Source organism: Aphanomyces astaci, assembly GCF_000520075.1.
Source record: "Aphanomyces astaci strain APO3 unplaced genomic scaffold supercont1.2, whole genome shotgun sequence".
Classification (NCBI taxonomy): Eukaryota; Oomycota; class Saprolegniomycetes; order Saprolegniales; family Verrucalvaceae; genus Aphanomyces; species Aphanomyces astaci.
The window spans coordinates 177,990-199,186 of NW_009798265.1; the positions used below are offsets into that span (position 1 = coordinate 177,990).

At 52.8% G+C, this 21,197-nt stretch overlaps 11 protein-coding genes across 21 annotated transcripts; 6 read left to right on the forward strand and 5 right to left on the reverse strand.

Annotated features, from left to right (window-relative positions):
- The first annotated feature begins 76 nt into the window (after positions 1 to 76).
- On the forward strand, positions 77 to 3,146 carry H257_00995 (TKL protein kinase). Of its 9 annotated transcripts, none has more exons than XM_009823971.1 (8): positions 77 to 578; positions 633 to 716; positions 765 to 830; positions 873 to 935; positions 998 to 1,135; positions 1,185 to 1,247; positions 1,296 to 2,514; positions 2,591 to 3,146. In XM_009823971.1, the coding sequence occupies exons 1-8, from the start codon at positions 133 to 135 to the stop codon at positions 3,053 to 3,055; spliced, it is 2,544 nt and encodes an 847-aa protein (XP_009822273.1). In that variant the 5' UTR covers positions 77 to 132; the 3' UTR covers positions 3,056 to 3,146. The 9 variants fall into 9 exon arrangements, with proteins under 9 accessions (XP_009822273.1, XP_009822274.1, XP_009822271.1 ...); XM_009823972.1 differs by having other exon boundaries at positions 765 to 815; XM_009823969.1 differs by having other exon boundaries at positions 77 to 716.
- Positions 3,126 to 4,347, reverse strand: H257_00996 (hypothetical protein). The gene is made up of 6 exons (XM_009823973.1): positions 4,162 to 4,347; positions 4,036 to 4,109; positions 3,844 to 3,985; positions 3,647 to 3,796; positions 3,466 to 3,603; positions 3,126 to 3,383 (listed from the first exon to the last, which is right to left on the reverse strand). Exons 1-6 carry the CDS (start codon positions 4,321 to 4,323, stop codon positions 3,261 to 3,263), a joined length of 789 nt encoding a protein of 262 aa, XP_009822275.1. The 5' UTR covers positions 4,324 to 4,347; the 3' UTR covers positions 3,126 to 3,260.
- A 374-nt stretch (positions 4,348 to 4,721) lies between these two features.
- H257_00997 lies at positions 4,722 to 6,240 on the forward strand. 2 transcript variants are annotated; one of them, XM_009823974.1, is made up of 5 exons: positions 4,722 to 5,108; positions 5,168 to 5,397; positions 5,439 to 5,557; positions 5,624 to 5,855; positions 5,908 to 6,240. In XM_009823974.1, exons 1-5 carry the CDS (start codon positions 4,792 to 4,794, stop codon positions 6,111 to 6,113), a joined length of 1,104 nt encoding a protein of 367 aa, XP_009822276.1. In that variant the 5' UTR covers positions 4,722 to 4,791; the 3' UTR covers positions 6,114 to 6,240. The 2 variants fall into 2 exon arrangements, with proteins under 2 accessions (XP_009822276.1, XP_009822277.1); XM_009823975.1 differs by having other exon boundaries at positions 4,722 to 5,397.
- Positions 6,241 to 7,449: 1,209 nt separating this feature from the next.
- Positions 7,450 to 9,492, reverse strand: H257_00998 (hypothetical protein). Its single transcript, XM_009823976.1, has 4 exons — positions 8,954 to 9,492; positions 8,662 to 8,909; positions 7,912 to 8,609; positions 7,450 to 7,841 (listed from the first exon to the last, which is right to left on the reverse strand). Exons 1-4 carry the CDS (start codon positions 9,445 to 9,447, stop codon positions 7,686 to 7,688), a joined length of 1,596 nt encoding a protein of 531 aa, XP_009822278.1. The 5' UTR covers positions 9,448 to 9,492; the 3' UTR covers positions 7,450 to 7,685.
- Positions 9,493 to 9,925: 433 nt separating this feature from the next.
- On the forward strand, positions 9,926 to 12,162 carry H257_00999 (hypothetical protein). The gene is made up of 4 exons (XM_009823977.1): positions 9,926 to 10,354; positions 10,407 to 10,498; positions 10,549 to 10,929; positions 10,979 to 12,162. Exons 1-4 carry the CDS (start codon positions 10,252 to 10,254, stop codon positions 11,243 to 11,245), a joined length of 843 nt encoding a protein of 280 aa, XP_009822279.1. The 5' UTR covers positions 9,926 to 10,251; the 3' UTR covers positions 11,246 to 12,162.
- Positions 11,401 to 12,165, reverse strand: H257_01000 (hypothetical protein). The gene is made up of 2 exons (XM_009823978.1): positions 11,776 to 12,165; positions 11,401 to 11,727 (listed from the first exon to the last, which is right to left on the reverse strand). Exons 1-2 carry the CDS (start codon positions 12,129 to 12,131, stop codon positions 11,430 to 11,432), a joined length of 654 nt encoding a protein of 217 aa, XP_009822280.1. The 5' UTR covers positions 12,132 to 12,165; the 3' UTR covers positions 11,401 to 11,429.
- Positions 12,166 to 12,254: 89 nt separating this feature from the next.
- H257_01001 (hypothetical protein) lies at positions 12,255 to 13,261 on the forward strand. The gene is made up of 5 exons (XM_009823979.1): positions 12,255 to 12,400; positions 12,458 to 12,629; positions 12,677 to 12,860; positions 12,905 to 13,103; positions 13,166 to 13,261. The coding sequence occupies exons 1-5, from the start codon at positions 12,263 to 12,265 to the stop codon at positions 13,220 to 13,222; spliced, it is 750 nt and encodes a 249-aa protein (XP_009822281.1). The 5' UTR covers positions 12,255 to 12,262; the 3' UTR covers positions 13,223 to 13,261.
- A 136-nt stretch (positions 13,262 to 13,397) lies between these two features.
- H257_01002 (hypothetical protein) lies at positions 13,398 to 14,535 on the reverse strand. The gene is made up of 3 exons (XM_009823980.1): positions 14,090 to 14,535; positions 13,596 to 14,048; positions 13,398 to 13,542 (listed from the first exon to the last, which is right to left on the reverse strand). The coding sequence occupies exons 1-3, from the start codon at positions 14,494 to 14,496 to the stop codon at positions 13,524 to 13,526; spliced, it is 879 nt and encodes a 292-aa protein (XP_009822282.1). The 5' UTR covers positions 14,497 to 14,535; the 3' UTR covers positions 13,398 to 13,523.
- A 265-nt stretch (positions 14,536 to 14,800) lies between these two features.
- Positions 14,801 to 15,820, forward strand: H257_01003. 2 transcript variants are annotated; one of them, XM_009823981.1, is made up of 4 exons: positions 14,801 to 14,993; positions 15,043 to 15,219; positions 15,281 to 15,476; positions 15,526 to 15,820. In XM_009823981.1, the coding sequence occupies exons 1-4, from the start codon at positions 14,826 to 14,828 to the stop codon at positions 15,732 to 15,734; spliced, it is 750 nt and encodes a 249-aa protein (XP_009822283.1). In that variant the 5' UTR covers positions 14,801 to 14,825; the 3' UTR covers positions 15,735 to 15,820. The 2 variants fall into 2 exon arrangements, with proteins under 2 accessions (XP_009822283.1, XP_009822284.1); XM_009823982.1 differs by having other exon boundaries at positions 15,281 to 15,820.
- A 1,137-nt stretch (positions 15,821 to 16,957) lies between these two features.
- Positions 16,958 to 20,223, forward strand: H257_01004 (hypothetical protein). The gene is made up of 3 exons (XM_009823983.1): positions 16,958 to 17,415; positions 17,462 to 17,598; positions 17,658 to 20,223. Exons 1-3 carry the CDS (start codon positions 16,973 to 16,975, stop codon positions 17,861 to 17,863), a joined length of 786 nt encoding a protein of 261 aa, XP_009822285.1. The 5' UTR covers positions 16,958 to 16,972; the 3' UTR covers positions 17,864 to 20,223.
- On the reverse strand, positions 17,881 to 20,186 carry H257_01005 (hypothetical protein; the record flags this gene model as incomplete). The annotated part of the gene is made up of 1 exon (XM_009823984.1): positions 17,881 to 20,186. One exon carries the CDS (start codon positions 20,184 to 20,186, stop codon positions 18,039 to 18,041), a length of 2,148 nt encoding a protein of 715 aa, XP_009822286.1. The 3' UTR covers positions 17,881 to 18,038.
- Positions 20,224 to 21,197: the final 974 nt, after the last annotated feature.

Below are 21,197 nucleotides of genomic sequence, written 5' to 3' on the forward strand. Positions count from 1 at the left end.
CGTCACAATTTGGCCCATATGCACCCGGAATTGTCATTGTATCGGACTTGCCTGCCTATATCGCCACATGGTGGCCGCCTCTTGTTGTAACGAATTGGTCAACTACCGGTAGACTGGCTTGCTCGACCGACGATGAGGATAGTTGTACCGGTACTGCGAGGTGGCGGCGTCGTGGGTGGCATGACACACAGTGTACTAGTAGTGTTTCTGTGTCTGGTCGCGATGATGGCACAGCGTGTGACGACGACTTTGCCGCCATACGACCTCACGGCCTTCGACAAAGCACTGCTTCGCGAATCCAGAGCCATGGTTGACTTGGACGCCAGGCCGTACGAGCTGTGGACCCTCACGACCAACTGCGGCTGGGGCTACTACATCCAGCTCGTGTTCTTCGGGTTCCCGCCGAACGGGCCGGGTGAGCACGAGTACAATGCGCTGTGCGTCCGCACGCGGTCCAACGGAACGCTCTTCGCGGTCAACTTCTCCAAGACTCTGTTCGACGCGTCCGTGATTGTCGACCGCAGGAATGGGCCGCCCATCGAGTACCTCGAAGACCTGCCTGCGAACGCCACGACCAAGTACGTCCATCCGCACATATATATATTGGTTGTGGCACCATCACGACGTGGTAGCATCTACCAAAACTTGGGCTTCGTTGCCATGTCCAACGACTTGAGCATCAACACGCACTTTGGAGTGAGTCAGGCCGTGACGTTGTACGCCCGTAGCCGCCACCATCGATGCAACTCATGTGGCGATCGTAGGAACCTGCAGAATAATTCCCTCGTCGACATCTCCAACACGATCCTGCCCAAGTCGTTGAAAACATTGTATGACTTTGCTCTTGTCATGCGACTCATTTTGGTATGTAGTGTCGTGGACCAAAACCTGCTCGTAAACGTGTCCAACCTCACCGCCGCCGCGCTCCTCACATTGTAAACCCATGTCCTGAGTGAGGTGGTGTGGTAGTAGCTAATCATTGGCATGTTTCGACCAGGTCGATGAACTCGAACCGCCTCGCGCAACTGCCGTCGCTGGCCAACCATCCATCCCTTGAGCGCCTCGAAGTGGACGCCAACAACCTCACCAGTCTTTCCAACGTGCACTGGAACAACACACCCGGGCTCTCGTACATGTACATGCGTACATACTCTCTAGCCGCCTTCTTCATGAGAAATCGATAGATCCGCCGCGCGCAACCAAATTGCCCACTGGCCAGACACGTGGCCTGCGTCATTGACGACATTGTACATTAATCGTTCTTCCTCGAACGTTCTCTCAATACACATGGCTAGAAACTTGCAACACAATCAACTGACCAACGTGACAGCCAACTTTCCGCCGTCGCTCTCGGCGCTGTGTCTAGCCGGAAACCCACTGCAAGCCCTGTACGCTACCCCGAGCCAGTTCGAACTCCTCGCCGGCCTCAACAACTCGGCGTGTTCCGCGTCGTCTACCACCGTCAATGCCACCACGCCGCTGCTAGCGTTTGGCCCGGCGTGGCCCGTCAGTTGCTCGTCCTCGGTCCGGATGCTCTGGAACACGTACCCAGTGTGCATGCTCGCTGCGGCGTCGCCGTCCGGGCTGTCGCCTGCTGCCGTCGCGACGGCCGTCGCCACTGCGTGCGTGCTGGTGCTGGCCGGGGCATGCTGCTGGCACCGCCGCCGCCGCGCGCTCAAAGCCGCCAAGGATCAGCGCTGGTTTGACGAAGTGGACAGCCACTACTACGGAGCCGTCGACGCCCACAAGCTCGTGCACGACATCCGGTTCGACGACGCGCTCGAGCGGTTCTTCGTGCCCGCACACTCGATCCACCGCCACGACCTCGTCGCGCGCGGCGGGAACGGCATGGTACATGTGGCCACCGTCACATCGGCTTCTTCGTCCGGCACCACGACCTCCACCACGGTCGCGATGAAGCGGATGCTGCCAGAGAAGGCGGCAGACGCCCAATGCGTGGAGGACTTTATGGAAGAGATCCGCCTCTGTTCGCGGCTCCAGCACAAGAACATTGTCCAGTTCATCGGGTTTTCGTGGACAACGCTTCAAAACCTGAGTGCGCTGACAGAGTACATGGAGCGCGGCGACCTGTGGAGCTTCCTCGCGCGCGGCAATAACCACCTCGCGTGGTGTGTGAACGACGATGACGATGCAGTCTTGAAGAAGTTGACCGTGAATCGGCTGAAGACGGATGGACCTGGGGCAGTGGCGGTGGTCGCCAGTCACAGCCTCGCGAGCACCACCGACATGGTCCAGGACATGACCGACATGCTGGAACCGCCGACGCCCGTGTCCAAGCTGTCCCTCCTCTGTGACATCGTCGACGGATTGGTGTACCTGCACTCCATGTCCCCGCCCATCATTCACCGCGACTTGAAAGCCAAGAACGTGCTTCTGGACGGTGACCTTACAGCGAAATTGGCGGATTTTGGCGTGTCCCGGGAAACATGCGACATGACTATGACCGCTGAAGTCGGCACCGTGGCGTGGATTGCGCCGGAGGTTCTCAAAGGGGTACGTACGGACGACCGTCACAAAATGATATATATCATGCCCCTCCCTTGACCTTGCCGTTTCTATGTACATACAGGTGTACTACTCGGAAAAGGCAGACGTGTACTCGTTGGGGGTAGTCATGTCTGAACTCGACACGGCCCAAGTGCCCTACTCCAACTTGGACTATATATACTCGTGCCACGACCTGCACGATGTCAACGTTGTGCGCACGCGACTCGCCATGCTGGTCGTAGCCGGCGACGTCCGCCCCTCGTTTACAAAGGAGTGCCCGCCGTGCTTGGCGGACCTGGCCGTGCAATGCCTGAGTTACCACCCCGAAGACCGGCCTCGGATTCAGGACATTTGCATGTACCTGCGGGAACTCAAGCAGCAGTCCCAGCACCATCATCAGCAGCAGCGCCGCCACTACCACGCCACGGACATGCTGTCATCAAGAAGCCCATCCCACCACCAGATTCACTCGAATTACAGCACCAGTCTGACCAACACCACGGCGACGACGACAACGACCACGTCGTCAGGTCGTATCGACGTATAACCAAAGACTGTGTCGGCTAATAATTGATCATTCAACTAAAACCTGGTTGTCCACAGGAAAAGCCTCATTGTGTGTGTATGGGAGAGCTGTTCATGATTAGGGGACCCTACTAGTAGTAGTAGTATTGGAGGTGTACTAGTACTACTAGTAGTAGTAGTACTGGGTGTACTTCTACTAGTACTAGTAGTAGTAACGGTAGTAGGTACTATCCACGAGCACGAGAGGGTGGGTGCTGAGTGGTGGGAGGACGCAGCGATTGCATTTGGTCCTTGATCGAGGCCGTGGCGGCGGCACTCAAGTGCTTGTTAACGTGGTCCAACACTGTTTTCTACCGTGAATGCGACATCGTTACAACGTACTTCAACTTGCGTGCAAAGATCTAGTATCTGACAATGGAATACGAGGGGTACCTTGAGCTTGTCATCCAAGCGAAGCAACGCTTGAAAGACGTGGGGTTGGTGGCAAGGATCCTCTTGCAGCTTGGCGTATACGAGCGTGACCACGTCGCAGATGGACACGACCAAGAGACAGTAGTCGAGCGGAAACGCCTAGAAACAAGTTGGGAGTTGAACGTGACATGTGACATCGTACGAGATGGGGCGTGACGAGGCGTTGATACACGGGCTTGTTGTTCCATTTGCGCACGACCGTGCGATAAGGTTCGGGGAAGACCGAGTCGTCCGCGGAGGGCTCCCGCGGTCGCTCGTAGAACGGCACCTTCGTCGCCACTGTCACGAGTTTCTAGCACGACCCGTTGAGCGACAAACGGGAGAACATCACAAGCGTACCATGTTTTGGATGCTGGGGGCGGCAAAGTAGAAGTCGAGTTCGTCCATTAACTGGCAGCCATCCATGGCGAGTTGCGACGAAGAATGGGTCGTGGTGAGGAGCCGGCCCAAACTTAGGCCCAAATAGTACAGCTGCTCGCACCTACCGCTTCACGTCAACCACATTGAACAGCACGACATGAGAAAGCGCACCGCTTCTGGTGGTTTTCAGGTCCAAGCGCGTTGGACAAGTTGAGGGTGCTCTCTTGGAATCGCGCAATGTTGAGCTACAAACAACTAGCATGAGTCATCACCATGAAATCTTGCGCGTGACTGTACAAAGTAGCTGTTGTGAGGATCAGCATGCAGGCTTCGCAGGTAGGCATAGTCGTGCTTGCGCAGCTGGGTAAGGTTCCCAAGCAGCGTCCTACGTTGTTGAGTTGCCAGTCGACTTAACTCTTCCAAGTCCGTCGATTGCACATCGATCGCTTCAGCTTGCATGATGATTGTTGCTGAGATGGCGACAAGATTCGGTATAACCGGATTTTCTGGTCCATATACAAACCTGAAGTTCCGAATCGTAGTTCTTATTCCGTGTCATTGACCTTATCCGGATTGAACATTTTCACAACAAAGTACAGTTGTAACAGTGTATTAATTTCTACAGGATATGAATAACGAAGTACTAGTAGTACTATTAATACAAGTAGTACTGTACTGTAACAATAACACAAAAACTGAAGTATTTTGTGCATTTTCAAACCTGTACTTGGTTTTTGTATTCAACGAAATAACAAATCCTAGAACTGACTTGTGAGTTTTTCGATTGAAGATTCGTGAATACAAATATCAAGACAAACGGAATGCGTGCACCTTCACTAGAAATTGCTCTGGTCATTTTCGAATTCCGCGCTGCGGGGCACTCCGTAACGAACGAGCGCACTCTTCCTCGCCTACTGTAGCAGCACCATGGCAACACAGCCTCTATCTCCATCCAGCATCGCAAGCGACCTTTCCTTTGTGGAACATGAGGACTACTTGTCGTCGGATTGCTTCTCGGAACCGGGATCGGAAGGCCCGATCGGTCCCATGATTGGATTGGGACAACCCCATGTGGCGCCGCTCGGCCGAACAACGATCAAATTGCCCAAGTTGAATCCTGGGCACATGAACATTGCGCGAGAACGGCAGCTTGCCCTAAACATGATCGGTTCCGCCCAGCAGAAAATGGTGCCGTCGTACATTGCCAACAAACCGCCACCGGTTGGCAAGCGCAGCCAGAATCGGTAAACTCCAACGTCTTACTATGACACACGAACGCATACACGAGAATGACGCTGGGCAGGTATTTCAACGATCACCACTTTGGCAACCGCGCGGCGACGGCGACGTTGGACGAGTTGATGGAACACATGAGTGTGTCGGTGGAATGGAAGAGTAACTTTGAAGAGTTGGCTCGACCTGAAAACCAAGAGTTGGCAGAAGCCTTTCGCAGCGTCAAGGAGCCTACCCACGCGCGCTCGAATGCCTCGCAGAACGGAACCCATCGCGCCAAACCCTCTGTCGACTGGACAGGTACCTGCCATTTGGCGGTCACGTTGATCACGTTCATGCAGAGGCGGACGACATGTTCACACGTGTGGACAAGCGCGCTCGGTCCATCCTTCTGGCGTCGTTTGTGTCCATGCAAGAGTACGTCCACGCCGTCGAGCAGGTCGTCGTCCATTTCGTGCAGGTTGGTTGACCACATTGCACCAATGTCACATGCTTGTCTGGATCTCTCATCGATGTGGTGTGGCAGTGGAACCAAGTGTTGCCATCCGAGGATTTCTCTCCAACGTTGGTCAACTGGCTTGCGGCGCCCATCACGATTGACGTCGTGACACCGATGGTGCGCGACTCGAAGGCGGCGGGAGGTCGAGCCAAGCCGGCCAAGCACGACGAAACGGTGCTTGTGGTGCCGCTGCTCGAGTCTCCCTTCCACCGCCTGCTCATCCACGCCACGTGCCAGTTCTATGGCCTCCTCTCCAAAAGTACACCCGCTTTCCATATTCCGAGACCGAAAACCGACCCCTCTTTATGTAGGCCATTACAACCCAACGCAAAAGTGCAAACTCATGCGCATCCGTCGGCCTTCCAAGCGCCACCGCCACCCCGGCATGGCCGTGTCCATGTCGGCGTACCTGCAGCATTGCCGCGGCCTGCTTCCTGTCGCCAACCAGGACGACGATGTCGCATGTGACGACAGCGGGTTCTGTCTCGTCGCGGCAACCGAGGCCATTGCCGTCTAACTACACCTTTTTGCGGTTAATTTCAGCTTTTTTTCACTGTACTTCGCTTAGCTTGCAGTATATTTCACGAGACCACCGATATATTTCGGTTCTCTCCATTTAATTTCGTAAACACGTCAAACTTCAGGTTTATGTATTTCGCCAAGCCGGCAGTATAATTCAACCAACTATCGTTTAATTTCAATTTTCGTCAATATATTTCACCGAGCATCCAATATATTTCGACCAGCGATGATCTCGATCGACGGTTTCGTTTTCGGGCGCTTCCACTTTTCGAAGCTTCATTCAGAAAGGAGCATCTAGCACGGCGCCAGCCCCGCCGAACGTCGACGTCTTGCACAGCACGAGGTAAGCCCCTGTCGCACGCACCCTACTGCACCGACGCTGTCCTTGTAAGTGGCTGTGTTATGTCTGTGCCTCGTAGGAATTCCTATAATACCCCACGTAGGCATATCGTCGCTTGTGCGCATATCCGCCGTGCGTTGGGCTCCTCTCGACGAAGGCGCTTGTTCAAGCAAGTTGTCACTTGTCGTCATTGTGTACTCATGGCCATGGAGTCCAACATGCCGAAAAGTCGCAAGCATCACCCACGGCATAGGTTAGCTAGATATACGTACCACCAGTACACGTGTCCTGCCTGTATGATAGGGATTTTTAGCCAAATAAATCGGTTGCTGGGTGCAATATATTGACGAAAACTGAAATTAACATGTACTCCGGAGTAAACGATAGTTGGTTGAATTACCGTATGTTTGGGCGAAACGGCTCCCAAGAAAATGAAGGATGCTACTCCTCCGCCAAATCTTAGTATTATCTCAAACGGAATAGCCCACAGCATCCACCAGAGTATGCTGCATGCTGTGGGCTTAGTGTTAATCGCACATCAATACGTTGAATATTGTAGGAGGTAGCTTCCTTCATTTTGCACCAAAGCCAAAATCTTTCACATCGACGAAATGTCACCAAAATTCGATAATATTTTTATGACATCAAACAATAATAATACGTTCTGATAATCTCGGCGGTTGAATTAGAAGGCATTGAGACGCCGAACGAAAGGTGTCAAAAAATGTACCAACCCCACGCTAACATTGCAACGACGGAGCCGACAGGTATACTGATGTCTTGGTGAAATATAAACCCAAAGTTTGAGGTCGCCACGAAATTAACAGTGTAAATGGAGATAACTTTTGTTAACCGAAATATATCGGTGGTCTCGTAAAATATACTGCAAGCTAAGCGAAATACAGTGAAAAATAGCTGAAATTAACCGCAAAAAGGTGTAGTAGTTTTTTATACTAACTATTATTAATACTGTACGCAATAATAATAGTATGGGGTCGTGGCTGATTCTACATTGTTATAACTTGAATCTTGACTTCATAACATTATCTCCAAGACTTAGTATATTCAGAGCAATTGTGATCGCGGTTGCTTGGGTCTTCACAATGTCGAGCGTCCTGTTGTTACAATACCACGGTGCTCCTCGCCATCATAGCTTTCATTGCCCTACTAAACCGCCGCAGACCCCCCCTTGGTACAGCCAGCCACTTCATACCCTGGGATTGTATCTCAACGAATAATTGCCCCCCCTCCATCTTCAACTGGTTCCAGCGTCCGCAGCACACTCAATCGGTCCACGACCTGTGTGAGCACGTGCGGGTGTGCCCGCGCCATCTTTGCAAACTCGTCCAGCGAAATCAATCCGTCTCCGTCCACATCAAACGCCTAGAAAGTACACACAACGTTAGGCATCGAAATCATCATCCTTCCCGTGGTTCTACTGGGCTAATACTACCTGGACCAGCGCGTCGACGGCGGCTGGGTCTTCGTGAAGCCCCGACAGGGCGCGGGTGGACTGGAGCATGTGTGTCACCTCGGCTGCGGACAAATGGCCATTTCCGTCGGCATCGTACAAGTGGAACGCGAGGCGGTAGAGGTGCGCCAAGGTCACGGGTGTCTGCGCCTGGTTGAGCGTCGAGAGTCCGATGCACAGCTCCCGAAAGTCCACTTGGCCGTCGTCATCCTGGTCGAGCAACTCAAACAACCGCGCGACGAACGCCGGCTCTTCGTCCAGCCGGGACGTGAGCTCCTGCAAGTTGATCTTGCCGTCGCCGTTCGTGTCTGCCGCGGCAAAGTGGCGGACGAGGTCCGTGACGGCGGCGTCCGTGAGGTGCGTGAGCTGGAAGATCTCGCTGACGTCTGTCACCGGCGCCACGCTCTTGGACGCGTACGCGCCCACCTCGCAGAGCAGTCGCACGTCTTCGAACGTGTGGTTCGTGCACTTGGCGTTTATCGGTTTGGCCATGACCTGGCGCACGTTTTCGGCAAACAGATCGGGGTTCGCGCGCTCGGCGTCCGACGGCGTGTACGGCGCCAGGAACGACACGTCCATCGGCATGTGCACTTGGCACAGCATGCGGAGAACGAGGTACCCGGCAGACACCCCCGGCGGCCAGCTGATGTCAAAGTGTCGGAACGGATACTTGAGCACCACTACGCAGAACGAACGATATATTCAAGGACGCTGACGACATGGAGAAGAGACCTGGCTGCACGGGCAGGCCGGCGGCGAACGCGCCCTTTTTGAACTTGGTCAAGTAGTCCTGGCTCGACGTTGTGCCTTCGGGGAAGATCAAAAGCGGCGGAAACCTCGTGTCCGTCATGTGGTCGTGGATGTCTGTGAATGCTTTCTTGCGACCGGCCGCAGATTTGCGGTCGATGAGGACTGGGTCCATCGCGCGAAGAACGGGGCCGATGATGGGGGCGCTGCCCAGGTCGCCACGCACGGCGACGCTACGAGCCAGGTGGGATGAGGGATGTTGTCATGCGGCGAGTACCTCGGGAAGCAGTACGCGCCAAAGAAGAGGCCGTCGATGAACCCAATATGGTTGGCGACGAGCAACTGAGTGGGAGCGGCGCTGGATTTCGGTGCATGCGACACCTTGATGTAGTAAAACCCAAACACGAACAGAATCGCGCGAAGGAACCATCGGATGGGGTATACGACGCATCGCCGCCATCGGGACATGGGCAAGAGGTGGCCGTCCTTGTCTTGATGCGAGTGGCCGAGCGTGCCAAGAGTGGCAAGCAGCACCACGGGAATCAACAGCACTAGGACCAACAGCACGCGAATGACCGGAACGAGCAACACGCACATTACCACCGTCTTGACGCGCTCGTATGTGGACATTGTCGGGGTCTGGTACACGAACGGATTGAACCCCCGCTTGGACTCGGACCGAGGGACATGCAGAAGGTTCCGCAAGCTCAGCATGCGCGAACTTGGGCGAGGTTTCACCACGGACGACTTGATTTCGAGCGTGGTGGCCATGTTTTCGTAGTTGATTGACCCTGCGCCGCTTTGTGCTACCCAACCCACCTCTCCTTTTGGGGTGACCCAAACCAATTTTAACCTACCCACCCCCATGCATTTAATATGGATTGAGTGTCAATTGGGCCCCGAAAAATATTATTTTGAGGCCCACTCCCATAATTCAAAACAATTTCAATCATCAGTGCTGTGTGAAACGTCGCTATTTATTTGAACCTAACCTACTACGAATGCAAATGTAGGCTATACCTATATATATATAACCACGAGTTTTGGGCTCAGGGGCGTCCGCGGGAGTCCATTGCGTTATGAGTATAAACACGTGGTGGATTCGATCTCCGGCGACCCTTCTTCCAGCGACATGGACGTTCCCCGACTTGTTCAAATATTTGACATTTGAGAAATACTTCAGATTAGGTCGTTTTATCCGGATGACTCACCTTTCTGTGTTACAGCGAGCGTTACACTTCGTGGTTCTATTGCTGGACAGCTCCGGGCTTCAAAGGCTAGCTAGACGTAAGCGGGCAGGAGAGCCAGAAGCCTCGCGACGGCAGATTAAGCAAGTGCCGTCGCGGGGTCTTTGGCATTTGCGACTGCAGGCGTTGGAGACATCGTTTTGTCATCCCAAGATCCACCTGATTCTGCGCCGCCTTTCTAGTACTACTAGCTATTGGCCCGTTACGGTCCCATACAAATGCCTATATCTTCACAACCCAAACAAGCCGTTGGTATCCGGATAATCAATTTCAACTTGGAGCAGGACGCCACTTGTCACACCCCCATTACGCATTGCGTGGGCCGGACATGAAGGTACTTGGTGGAGTGATGCGCGGCGTCGTGCTATGGCAACAGGCACAAGCTTGGGACGTGATGGAGTGGTTTGGTGCGGGTATCTTTGCGCGGTCAGGTACAGCACATGTCGACCTTGTGCACGATTGATTGATTAACAGGACTGGTAGGGGACTTCACGACATCGCGTTCGTGCAAGCACATTAGCGTGGAATGGACATCGCTATTCCCTTCACATGTCGATTTGACGTACACAATCGAGGTACTTGGGTACCCCTATCTACGCATGCAGTCTAACGTTGTCAAATGTAGCGCCGACCAGATCACAACATGCAGTGGAAATGGACTCCCGTGGTGGAAATGCATGTGCCGACCCTTTCGTCGTTTGAATGGAACGATACCCAAGTTGATGCACGATGGGAGTACACGTACCGCCTCCGTCTGTATCCTTCCTCTCTGAACGGATCTGCTGCTTCCTACGCGACGTCGCCAGTCTCGCCGTCCTGCTTAGCGTGGTCAGACCGGGCGTTGTCGCTCTTGTATTCGCTTCGATTCCGCATGGAGAATTGTCTACCAACAGCGGCTCGAATGTTGGCCTTCTTGGGTCTCCTGCACTTGGTACTTGTGCTATGGCGGCAGTACTGCGATATCACATTTAGCCCGCCAGTCAAACCCGTCAAGGCCCCCCCACCGGTACAGTTTTTCTTGATGTACAGATGAGGGAATGCTAACCCTTCTGCAGGCCATGGCTCCGCTACGCCACAAACCAAGCAGTTACACCAGTAGCACAGAGAGCGAGAGTAGCAGCCACCGGGACAGCGACCTCTCGACCATCATGGAGCGGCCCAGCCTCGAGTCCATCGGTGGACATGCCACATGTAAAGCATGTTCGAAGAAGTTTGGGCTCTTTCGAAGAAAAACCAGCGCGTGCACCCGGTGCAGCAGCACGCTTTGTCGGGGGTGCCGGCGGGCGAAGAAGGGCCAGTGTGTGTGTCGAGACGAAGAGTAGGTGCAGTAGGTGCAGAGGCTGCATTGAACCATTAGTGGAGTGTTGTTGCGGCAAGTCGCAAACGTTGTTCTGTGGTGGATTGGTACGCTTGCAATTTTCCAGGCTTGGGAGTTCCTGTAGTTCTTATTTGGGGAAACGTTCAAGAGAACAAAGGATATGTAGAAGTACGCATGAAGTGATAGAATTAGACAGCGCTGTCGCCTTGGACACCGCGGAGAGTCAACGAAGGTCCAGTGGTGCTGCTGTCTGCGACGGCGGCCTTGGCCATGGCTCGCTGCAACAACCGGGCGCACCCGACATTCCCGCCGGCTTCAGCGGCCGAGAGGGCCGTGTTGTGGTCGGCATCTTCCACGAACGGATCGGCCTTGTTGTCCAGGAGGAGCTTAACCCCCAGTCCAAACCCACCCACGGACGCCAGGTGCAACGGTGTCACATGGCGTTCGTCCTCCACATTGGGGTTGGCACCTGCTTCCAGCAATATCCTGTACCGTACATGTCGTGAATATCGCATCATACGAAAAGATATGTACCTCATGCATTCGGTGTGGCCGCCACGAGCAGCGTAATGCAACGCGGTCAAGTTGTCGGGACTTCGGGAGTTGATGTCAGGTCCATGGGAACTGGCCCATCGTTGCAGCATGCGACCGTTGCCTGTCTCGGCTGCAGCCTTGGCAAACGATGGAAGCGCCCCTGGTGACGTGTCGATGCCATTGCCATTTCCATATGCAGTCTCTGTTCGCTTGGACCGGAATGCTTTCTTCGCCATGTACTGCAGTTGTTCCCGCTGGTGCGAGGACACTGACACGAGGACAATCAAGGCGATCAAGCCGACTACTCCCACGCCAATGGCGAGCGGTTGAATGCTTCCGCCGACGATGGAGTCCATGACAAATGTTCTCGTGTTGGTGAAATGGTACGAGGGGTGCAAATGGGGGATGATTAGTAATAGCACAACCCTCGTATTTTATTGGTGGAAATAGTGTAATTGTAGCCAATCCACATTGACCATTTGGCACCATGATGGGCGCTTTCGGCCGCTTTGGCCATGCACATTACGTGCTGAACGTGCTCTTGATCTCGAGCTATGGCGTCGCCCGGATCACGCGCACTAGCGCGAAGCTGGCGGAGAAGGAGGAATGGCTTGGATTAACAAGGGTACAGTCAGGAACCACGCACGATCGGCTACTCCTTCTGACATGTCCATGAGTGTAGGAGCAACAAATTCTGTTCGTCTTGGTCGGGTCCATCCTCTTCAACTACCGCAAGAAAGCAACGGTCGACGGAGTCATTGCCATGGCCTTTCTGTATGCGAAAGGCTCGATTGGCGGGCTCTTCTACCTTTTGGACCCGACGTTATTTGCATGCTACGCCATCGCCGCCGTTCGTACGTTCGTTTCAAGTCAGTCATTGCATGTCACGTTCTCATGGTAGTGATCTTCTTGGTCGTGCCGTACCCAAAGTACGCAGGTCCACACAAGTCGACGACGTTGACGGGTGCCTTTTTCAACGAGCATGTTCGAAATGGAAGCAGTGGGACGTGGCTAGTGTATTTGCATGCCGACTGGTGCGACGAGTGTCTGTACCACGACGCCATGTTTGCCGACCTGTCCCTAGCGTACGTACGGCGATGAATGTCTCCTTCCCATTCCCTTTGACCAGGCATGGCACCGACGCCGTCCGATTTGGCCGGCTCGACGTGGAAGCATACCCTGACATTGCCAAGGAATTGAACATCGACATGAACGCCACCACGACAAAGCAGCTACCGTCTCTCGTGCTCTTCGAGGGCGGCAAAGAAACCAAACGCCTTCCGCGCTTCGACCATACCGGCGCCGTCGTGCGCACGAAGTTGGATCTGGTACGACCTGCATGTTCACTTGGGAAGTACATAAATGTTCATGTGACCAATGGAATAAATAGACTGGCGTGGCCGTGTACTTTGGCTTCCAGGGCCTTCCCCAGAAAAAACACAAGTAAATAATGTGCATATTTCACCAAATTTAGACTTGTGACGGATTTCGCCAATTGGCATTCGAATCCATTTGATCAAATTCGAATCAAACGTTCGGATTGGCAGAAATTCCACCAGACGTGATTTGATTGGCTGAGGCGGTTCTTTAATTCAGTTTCGAAGCGATTTGACAACATCCTCTGTCGTGTTGCCATATAACAAGTAGTCGATGTTCAACTATTAATAGTAACCACGTAGTAGTATGAATATTGCTAGTACTACTAGATATAGTACTTGATACACGCGTATCGAGGTGTGGTGCGCCACCTATCTGGGAGTTTGCGCTCTAGAAGCATGCAAGGTGAGTCAAGGCTGACAAGAGGGGTCTACTAGTAGTACCTTTCGTAAGGAACGTCGCGGTCTTCGGCGGCAGACGGCATGGATGTGGTTGCTGGAGTGTGGAAGATGGAAAAGTCCTTCGTGACCGAGTGCGTGCGCGTGGAAAGGTACGCGGTGTCGTCGTCATGGCCCTCCATGCTTGGAGGGATCTTGGTCTCGGGGAAGTAGAGCAGGTAGCGCCATTTGCTTTCGATGCGCACTTGCCAAAAGATGAACGACAGCGCGGCGATGGCGGTCATGCCGATCCCGGCGATGGCGGTCTTCTCGAACTGGACCCAACCGACCCAGGACACGGTGCAGAGGAACAGAAAGATGCCCATGCGGAAGAACTTGTACGCGAGCAACCAGTCCTGTTCGCAGCGCTTGAGCCACCACACGTAGAACGGGGACTCGACGTCGAGTTCGTCGAACGAGAGGTGCCGCAGGTCCGTCTCCAGCTCTTGAGAAGCATACCTAGCGGCAATTAGACGCAGTGGGAGAAGATAGAGACGTACTGAGTGATCGCAAGGAGCAGCAACGTGCACATGAGCATGCAACACAGCATACACAGGATCACGGCGGCACTGGTCGTGCCGTAGAAGAACATCACGATGTTGGACACGTCGTCTGGGAGACTGATCTCGACATTCGCTACCATAGCAAACCCCCCTAGCAGCGCCGACAAGTTGGACACTGCCGACAACTGCTCGCTCCGCGCGTCTGTGATCCGGCGCTCGTTCTCAAGTTTGTTTAATCGCTTTTCTCGCTCCACATCTTCGTTTCGCCACGAGTACGCGCGCTTGATGTCGTCATCTCGCCACTGCTTCTCCTGTGCTCGATGGCTGATGTCCTCATCCCTCCATTGTTGCGCCATCTTCAAGTCATACGTCCCGATCAAGGACCCGATCACAGCGCTGGCCATCTTGAATCGCGAGGCGGCACAGCAAAAGCAAGGCAAGTACCGTAATACTTCGAAGTACTTCTGTACTTCGAAATACCTCGCCTTCAAATGTTACCTTTAATAAAATATACTAGTACTCAAGATATATAATATTTTAATAATTTGATCTTGTAGCTCTATGTGATTTAAAAATACTTCGACGAATATATATATAATTAAACGATACAAGTAGACGAAAAATGTTACTACGTAGTAGTCGGCGTTTGATTGGCTCAAGTGATCCAAAGCACGCTTTGATTGGCCATTGGTGTCCAGAAATCAACTTCTCGTGTACCAGGCGAAGAAGCGTCATGTCGGCAATGATCGAGAGTCTCATTGGGACGTACGACCAACGTAACTCGTCGACGTGGCGACGAGAAGACGTCCAGCACCGGGACCAGGAGTGCCAGTGGCGAATAGATGACCTCCAGCGCGAGCAAGAGTGGCGCGGGCAAGACATCCGTCGCATCAAAATCCAGGCTCGTCCTCATCACCACATCGTCCTCTCATGGCTAACAATTCATTCAGGCCAAGTTAGAAAACGAACGCCGTCAAGCCGACACGCGGTCCGAGCAGCTCTCGGCCGTGTCGTCTCTTGGCGCGTTGCTCGGCGGGTTTGCGTTGGTGTCTATCATCAACGTGAGCTTGCCCGACCCCATCGATCTGAACCTGCTTTGGGTCTACGGCGTCACGTCCGCACTCTGTGTATGTGCGCATGCTGCTCAACACGCGTATATCGCGTCACCCCTGTATGTCCTGTATGTAGATCTGCTGCATGGTGATTTCTTCCGTGGCGTTCACTGTGTTGTTGGTCGCCGTCACTCGATACTCGGCCCACGAGCTCGAGTTTGACGTCCGAGCCCTTCAAGACGACGACATTGACTTTGAATCTCCGTTTTACACGTGGTGGCTCAAGAAATGTGAAACCGACTGGATGCTGGGCTACCGCCTCTTTCGCTTTGGTATTCATTTCGATCGTCTCGATGGGATTGCAAACATGCGTCTTCCTAGGCGTGACATTGTTCTTGGCTGAGCTGGGGATCGTGTCGTGGGTCCAGTACAGTCGATGGCAACTCACGTCGATCAGCATCTCTGTGGTCGCGGTCATCGGCCTCCTCATTTGGCAGTTCCGGATCCTGAGCAAATGGCGCTACTTGATGAAAGTCCCCGCCGTGCAAGTTAGCGCCATCCCGCGAGACATCGTGACCCCGTCCACGTAGACGACAAACCAACCCAAACTACTACTAGTACGTAGTAGGACGTACTTAGTACTATTACTAATACTAATACTACTCGTGTATTGATTAATACTAACGTTAACCTGTACTAACTACCATTAATAGTAACGAACGTTACAGTTGTAATAAGCTTACAGTAGTACTAACTGTAAGTTACTACTATTAATAGTATTACATGTAATTGCTGGGCATTTGTTTTTTAGCCAATCAAATGTATATTCTCACCCAATCATATTTAAGTTTAGCTGTTGTCGACATTTGCATGTTTCAGACCAATTTGGCGGCGGCATGGATGCCCTAGTATGTAGGAAGTGCTTTTACAGGTAACAGATCCATCACGTTACTAGCAGTACTAATAAAACGTTAATCGTGTACTACTCTGGTCCAAAATAGCTGTCGTGTTGCATACTTCGAAGTATTTTCGAAGGTGCAGTTTTGTTTGACTTGTAATTTGTAGAATTAATATAAATCATTTAGCCACATGTATACATGTTTAGTATATGCTATACAAATCTCAATATGATTAAAGCATATTTATACTAAAAAGATCAAGTGATATCAACCACAACTACAGTAGCAAATCGGAAGGTAAAGGCCGCCGCCGTTCGCGGAATACAGTGCCGTAGCTTGTTCAAATGGCTAAAACTAGGCATCGTTTAGCCTCAGGTGCGATTTCGTCGTCGACAGACGTCTACCGAAGGTGCTACGGTCACGTATGGCGTATGGTATCTTTTGAGCATGTTTGATCATAAATACAACATCATAGAAGCGAGAGAGCCTTGTTAGTGCTTCAAGGGCAATACAACAACCACATGAACAAGTGGGCGAGATGGGGAGGTTTAAAGTTAAGATTTGATTCTCTGGCGGGTGATTGAATATTTTGCCAATTTGAAGGCCATTTTTCAAGTTCGATAACTTCGCCAAGAGTGTGAATTTTGCACAGCTTGAAGTATCCAATCAAAGAGGAGATCTTCAGCTTGCATTTACACCAATCAGATTCGAGAACGAGTTCGTTTCGGACAAAATACTTCATTTTGAAGTCTAACATGACAACTATTTTGGACCAATGTAGTATTGATTAATACTTCGAAATACTAACGTTACTCCAATCGTAGACAGGGCAATTAATTTATATCCAATCAAATGTATGTTTGGAATAGTTTCGCCCAATGATATTATAGTTCAGATGTTGCTTCACACACTCGACAAATCATCGTTGCATGTTTCAGACCAATTCCGGCAATGGTGGCGGCGGCGGCATGGCGGCGGCGGTGCACCGGTTCATGGGTATGTATGAAGTCAAGAATACCAGATCTTGGCGCCTAGAGGATATGGACTACCGAACGCAGGCGATCCAGCACCGTGAGGAACAAATCCAGAGGCAATTGGAGTGGCGGCGGGAAGACATCGCTCGAACCCGCCGCATTCACAAGCTTGCAAACGAGCGGCGTCTCGTGGACTCCCGTGCGTACCAACTATCTGCGCTTTCGCAAGTCTCGCTCCTGATTACGATCTTCTCTCGCCAAGCGTACGTGGAAAGCCATCCCCCGGAAACCACGAACGCGACGCTCGTGTTCTTCCAAGGCTCGACCAGTGCCATCTCCATCCTGTGCTTGATGTTGTGCATGTTACGCTGCCTCATGCTCACCATGGCCACCCTCAAGTGCGTATTACTCGTCATTGATAGTTCCTACTCATGCCGTCCTTAGCTACGCTACGACAAAACTCGAACACGAGCTAGCCCTCGTGCCCAATGAACTTCTAGACATCGACTCGCCGTTCGATCGATGGTGGCAGAAGGAATGCGGGGTCGATTGGGTCTACTCGTACAAGCTTTTCCTCGCAGGTACGTACGTGGCAGACATGGTTTCTGCGCGCACACTAACGACGGGCTCTGGTTGGCAGGCATGGCGTTGCTGCCGATCTCGGTGGTGCTCATCAACTCGTCCCTGTACGACTGGTCGTGGCTTAGTGTCGGAGGCATGACCTGCCTATTCTTTCTGCTCTGGCGATGCCAAGTCCAAGGCAAGTGGCGGTATGTCCTGCACACTCGCCCGGCTACCACCACCCCCCCCTCACCCGTTGCAAGCCAAGCCACGACTAGGCAGTGAACACCCCTTACTGTAGTTGCAAGTAAGCTTAGTATTCATGCACTGTACTACGTCACAGAGTGTCCGCGTACTAGTTATTAGTTATACGCGAGAACAGCACGAGCTACTACCTACAGCCTCGTTGCTCACCTCGCCCATAGTCGCAAAGCACATGTTACATTAGGTAGTAAAAAAACTAGACCAGTCCTTTCTTGATGAGCATGGCTTCGATCTTGGGGTCGCGGCCACGGAAGAGGCGGTAGCCTTCCATGAGGTCTCGGGTGTTGCCGGCCGAGTAAATAAACTTCTTGGCGCGGTCGGCCGTGTCCTTGTCAAAGATATCGCCGGCTTCAACAAACGCGTCGAACGCATCGGCATCCAACACTTCGGCCCACAGGTACACATAGTACCCCGACGCGTACCCGGACGAGGCAAAGAGGTGGCTAAAGTGGGGAATGCGGTGGCGCATCACGATACCCGCGGGCATCTGGAGCTTGTCCAACGTGGCTGTTTCGAACGCCGTCAAGTCAAGGCCGTCCACGTCTTCGATCGCATGCAGCGCCTGGTCGACCAGCGCGCACGCCGTGTACTCAACGGTGGCAAAGCCCTGCTGGAACTTGAGCGCGGCCATAACCTTGGCCAGCAGCTCCGCCGGGATGGGCTCATTCGTTTCAAAGTGGCGCGCGTGCTTTGCGAGCACTTGGGGCTGGCGAACCCAGTGCTCCATGAGCTGGGACGGCAGCTCGACAAAGTCCTTTAGCACGCTCGTGCTCGCGAGGCGCTGGTACGTCGAGTTGGACAGCATGCCGTGCAGCCCGTGGCCAAACTCGTGGAACAACGTCACGCAGTCGTTAAACGAGAGAAGCGTCGTGGGGTGGCCCTTGGTGAAGTTGTTGTTGTTGATCACGATGGGGATCTCGGCCGTGCCGACGTCGTCGATGTTGCGGCTCTGCGACCGGAACTCGCTCATCCATGCACCGCTGTTCTTGTGTGCGCGGGCAAAGTTGTCGTGGAGAAACAGCGCCACGACGTCGCCGCTGTCGTTCGTGACTTGGTACACGAGCACGTCCGGGTGGTACGCCTTCAGATCTGGGCGCAGCTCGAATCGAAGCCCGTACAACCGGTGGGCTACATCAAACACGGCTTCGACCATGCGCTCGAGGCTGAAATACGGCTTCACGATCGAGTCATCCAGGTTGTACTTGGCAGCGCGGACCTTTTCCGAGTAGAAGCGCCAGTCGGACGCGCGGATCTCGGCGCTTTCGCCGATAGACACGGCGTACGCAGACAACACATCGCGCTCCTTGTTGGCCGCCGCCTTGGCCGGGGTCCACACGCGGTTGAGCAGCTCCAAAACCTTCTCCGGGGTCTGCGCCATCGTGTCCACGGTCTGGTAGTCAGCAAACGACTTGTACCCGTGCAACTTGGCTTGTTGCGACCGAAGCTTGAGGATCTGAACGGCCAAGCTCAGGTTGTCGCGCTCGGGAGAGAGCTCGCCGCGCGACGTCCATGCCTTCCACACGCGTTCACGCGCGTCGCGGTTGGGACAGAAGGTAAGGAACGGTTCCACAAGGGACCGACCGAGGGTGATCACATGACCGTCCAAGTTGCGGTCCGCGGCAGCTTGGCGCGCGGCGGCGACAATGTCGGCGGGAACGCCTTCGAGTTCGGCCGCAGTCACAGGCACCGTGACTTCGCTTTCGTCCGTGGTGACTTGCTGACGGAACTTGGTCGTCAATTCCGCGAGTTCCTTGACGATCGCGTTGTATTTGTCTTGCGTTTCCTTGTCAAAGAGCGCGCCTTTGCGGACAAAGTCCAGGTAAAATCGCTCCACGAGACGCAGTTGCTCGGGGGTGTACCCGGCCGACGCCCGATGGCTGTGCACGTGCTGAATGCGTTCGAACAGACCGGGGAAGGTCGTCACCTTAGCGTAATGCTCAGCCAATGGCCCCGCGAGTTCAGTTTGCACGGCTTGGAGATCGGGAGGGCAAAATGACGCGGTGAGGTTGTAGTACACGCCGGCGACGCTTTGGAACAGGGCACCAGCACGATCGAAGGTCTTGATCGTGTTGTCAAAGGTAGGGTCCTCGGGGTTGTTGGCGATTTGCTTGAGTTCTTCGAGGTGCTTCTCTTGGCTCGACGCGAACGCGGGTTTGAAATGACTCGCTTTGATCTCTTCGAAGGGCGGGAAGGAGAACGGTCGCACGGACCAGTCAGCCAGAAGGGGATTGTTTGAGGTAGACGACATGCTTCGCACACGGAGAGAGGAAGCAAGGAGCGTGCGGCGACGGAACGAAGAGCGGAGAAGTGCGTTCGTGGTGGCTGATTGCTGAATGACAACCATGGAAGGAAGCGGTGGCCGCCTTACAGTTGCAGTTGAGAAATATATTCCTTATATGGGAGTGTGGCCTTTTGATATACATTTAGGCAATATGAATGTGGGATGTATCGCCCACTCTTTGATTGGACACTACTTATACAAGGTAATGCTCCTTGAAGGTGGAAGCGATGCACACATGACAAGAGGAGTGAATGTAATCCAATTCGAGTACAGTACGGTAACGTAAATAACGTGGACAATAATGTGCATACCCACAGTCTGTTCGGAAGTTCGGATACAACTAACGTAGTAGCAGAAAATTCAGTAAAGTAGTAGTAGGAACAGAGCCGTGAAGCAGTGGTGGTACCGGTACACAACGAGACCTTGCTTATTGGTACAGTATAGTTGGGCGCCTGAGCCTGGCGCTATCATTGTGAATATCACAAATGAGTGGAAATTCAATCAGGAATGGGTGGAAAATCAATCGTGTCATTGGCTGTTTGCAGAATATAGAGCCAATCCACGCTCAGTACAACCTTTCTTGGGCCAATCAGATCAAGGAAATTGCATTCGTCCTTCAATGTTTTATCATGGAAAGCTGACTGTTGGTTAATTGAGTTTGGATTATCATTTGTTTACGACATTCCTGAGAGAGTCATATGGACAAAAAGTCTGTTGAAAAAGTCAGGTGTAGTGAGAGTGGTTAGGGTGACTTTTTCGGTTATGGTAATCATCGGAATAAGGGTAGAGAAAGCACGAAATACCTTAAACTTTTATTGTTGGCCCTATTACCAATCACCGATGGCATGAAGCGGACGTGAATCAGGATGTCCTGGTGTTACTGCGAGTACGTAACTACAGAGAACCGAGTAGGAACTCGCGCACAGTGGTATTTTGAAATATATGGGGAATTGTATGCGAATGCGCAAGTTGTGATTCCGAGTACGAATTATAATTTTGCAATCAGATCAATCGGATTAATTTATTATATCCAATCATACAATTTACAAACTTTTTATGAGCATAGTATTGGTT

What these genes read in the sequence shown, in the direction of transcription:
- H257_01003 (XM_009823981.1), top strand. Translation starts at nt 14,826, where the DNA reads ATGTCGGCAATGATCGAGAGTCTCATTGGGACGTACGACCAACGTAAC. An exon ending in GCGTCACGTCCGCACTCTGT is followed by an intron (nt 15,220 to 15,280) that starts GTATGTGCGCAT and finishes TCCTGTATGTAG; the next exon opens with ATCTGCTGCATGGTGATTTC. An exon ending in CTACCGCCTCTTTCGCTTTG is followed by an intron (nt 15,477 to 15,525) that starts GTATTCATTTCG and finishes GCGTCTTCCTAG; the next exon opens with GCGTGACATTGTTCTTGGCT.
- H257_01000 (XM_009823978.1), bottom strand. Translation starts at nt 12,131, where the DNA reads ATGGACTCCATCGTCGGCGGAAGCATTCAACCGCTCGCCATTGGCGTG. An exon ending in GGCCACACCGAATGCATGAG is followed by an intron (nt 11,728 to 11,775) that starts GTACATATCTTT and finishes TGTACGGTACAG; the next exon opens with GATATTGCTGGAAGCAGGTG.
- H257_01002 (XM_009823980.1), bottom strand. Translation starts at nt 14,496, where the DNA reads ATGGCCAGCGCTGTGATCGGGTCCTTGATCGGGACGTATGACTTGAAG. An exon ending in CTGCTCCTTGCGATCACTCA is followed by an intron (nt 14,049 to 14,089) that starts GTACGTCTCTAT and finishes AATTGCCGCTAG; the next exon opens with GTATGCTTCTCAAGAGCTGG.
- H257_00996 (XM_009823973.1), bottom strand. Translation starts at nt 4,323, where the DNA reads ATGCAAGCTGAAGCGATCGATGTGCAATCGACGGACTTGGAAGAGTTA. An exon ending in ATCCTCACAACAGCTACTTT is followed by an intron (nt 4,110 to 4,161) that starts GTACAGTCACGC and finishes AGTTGTTTGTAG; the next exon opens with CTCAACATTGCGCGATTCCA. An exon ending in CCTGAAAACCACCAGAAGCG is followed by an intron (nt 3,986 to 4,035) that starts GTGCGCTTTCTC and finishes GTGAAGCGGTAG; the next exon opens with GTGCGAGCAGCTGTACTATT.
- H257_01001 (XM_009823979.1), top strand. Translation starts at nt 12,263, where the DNA reads ATGATGGGCGCTTTCGGCCGCTTTGGCCATGCACATTACGTGCTGAAC. An exon ending in AATGGCTTGGATTAACAAGG is followed by an intron (nt 12,401 to 12,457) that starts GTACAGTCAGGA and finishes CCATGAGTGTAG; the next exon opens with GAGCAACAAATTCTGTTCGT. An exon ending in CTACGCCATCGCCGCCGTTC is followed by an intron (nt 12,630 to 12,676) that starts GTACGTTCGTTT and finishes TTCTCATGGTAG; the next exon opens with TGATCTTCTTGGTCGTGCCG.
- H257_00998 (XM_009823976.1), bottom strand. Translation starts at nt 9,447, where the DNA reads ATGGCCACCACGCTCGAAATCAAGTCGTCCGTGGTGAAACCTCGCCCA. An exon ending in GGCGCGTACTGCTTCCCGAG is followed by an intron (nt 8,910 to 8,953) that starts GTACTCGCCGCA and finishes CCTGGCTCGTAG; the next exon opens with CGTCGCCGTGCGTGGCGACC. An exon ending in CGGCCTGCCCGTGCAGCCAG is followed by an intron (nt 8,610 to 8,661) that starts GTCTCTTCTCCA and finishes CGTTCTGCGTAG; the next exon opens with TGGTGCTCAAGTATCCGTTC.
- H257_00999 (XM_009823977.1), top strand. Translation starts at nt 10,252, where the DNA reads ATGAAGGTACTTGGTGGAGTGATGCGCGGCGTCGTGCTATGGCAACAG. An exon ending in GGGTATCTTTGCGCGGTCAG is followed by an intron (nt 10,355 to 10,406) that starts GTACAGCACATG and finishes CAGGACTGGTAG; the next exon opens with GGGACTTCACGACATCGCGT. An exon ending in ATTTGACGTACACAATCGAG is followed by an intron (nt 10,499 to 10,548) that starts GTACTTGGGTAC and finishes TGTCAAATGTAG; the next exon opens with CGCCGACCAGATCACAACAT.
- H257_00995 (XM_009823964.1), top strand. Translation starts at nt 133, where the DNA reads ATGAGGATAGTTGTACCGGTACTGCGAGGTGGCGGCGTCGTGGGTGGC. An exon ending in GCCGCCGCGCTCCTCACATT is followed by an intron (nt 936 to 997) that starts GTAAACCCATGT and finishes TGTTTCGACCAG; the next exon opens with GTCGATGAACTCGAACCGCC. An exon ending in ACACCCGGGCTCTCGTACAT is followed by an intron (nt 1,136 to 1,184) that starts GTACATGCGTAC and finishes AGAAATCGATAG; the next exon opens with ATCCGCCGCGCGCAACCAAA.
- H257_00997 (XM_009823974.1), top strand. Translation starts at nt 4,792, where the DNA reads ATGGCAACACAGCCTCTATCTCCATCCAGCATCGCAAGCGACCTTTCC. An exon ending in GGCAAGCGCAGCCAGAATCG is followed by an intron (nt 5,109 to 5,167) that starts GTAAACTCCAAC and finishes GACGCTGGGCAG; the next exon opens with GTATTTCAACGATCACCACT. An exon ending in CTATGGCCTCCTCTCCAAAA is followed by an intron (nt 5,856 to 5,907) that starts GTACACCCGCTT and finishes CTCTTTATGTAG; the next exon opens with GCCATTACAACCCAACGCAA.
- H257_01004 (XM_009823983.1), top strand. Translation starts at nt 16,973, where the DNA reads ATGTTTCAGACCAATTCCGGCAATGGTGGCGGCGGCGGCATGGCGGCG. An exon ending in CTCACCATGGCCACCCTCAA is followed by an intron (nt 17,416 to 17,461) that starts GTGCGTATTACT and finishes TGCCGTCCTTAG; the next exon opens with CTACGCTACGACAAAACTCG. An exon ending in GTACAAGCTTTTCCTCGCAG is followed by an intron (nt 17,599 to 17,657) that starts GTACGTACGTGG and finishes TCTGGTTGGCAG; the next exon opens with GCATGGCGTTGCTGCCGATC.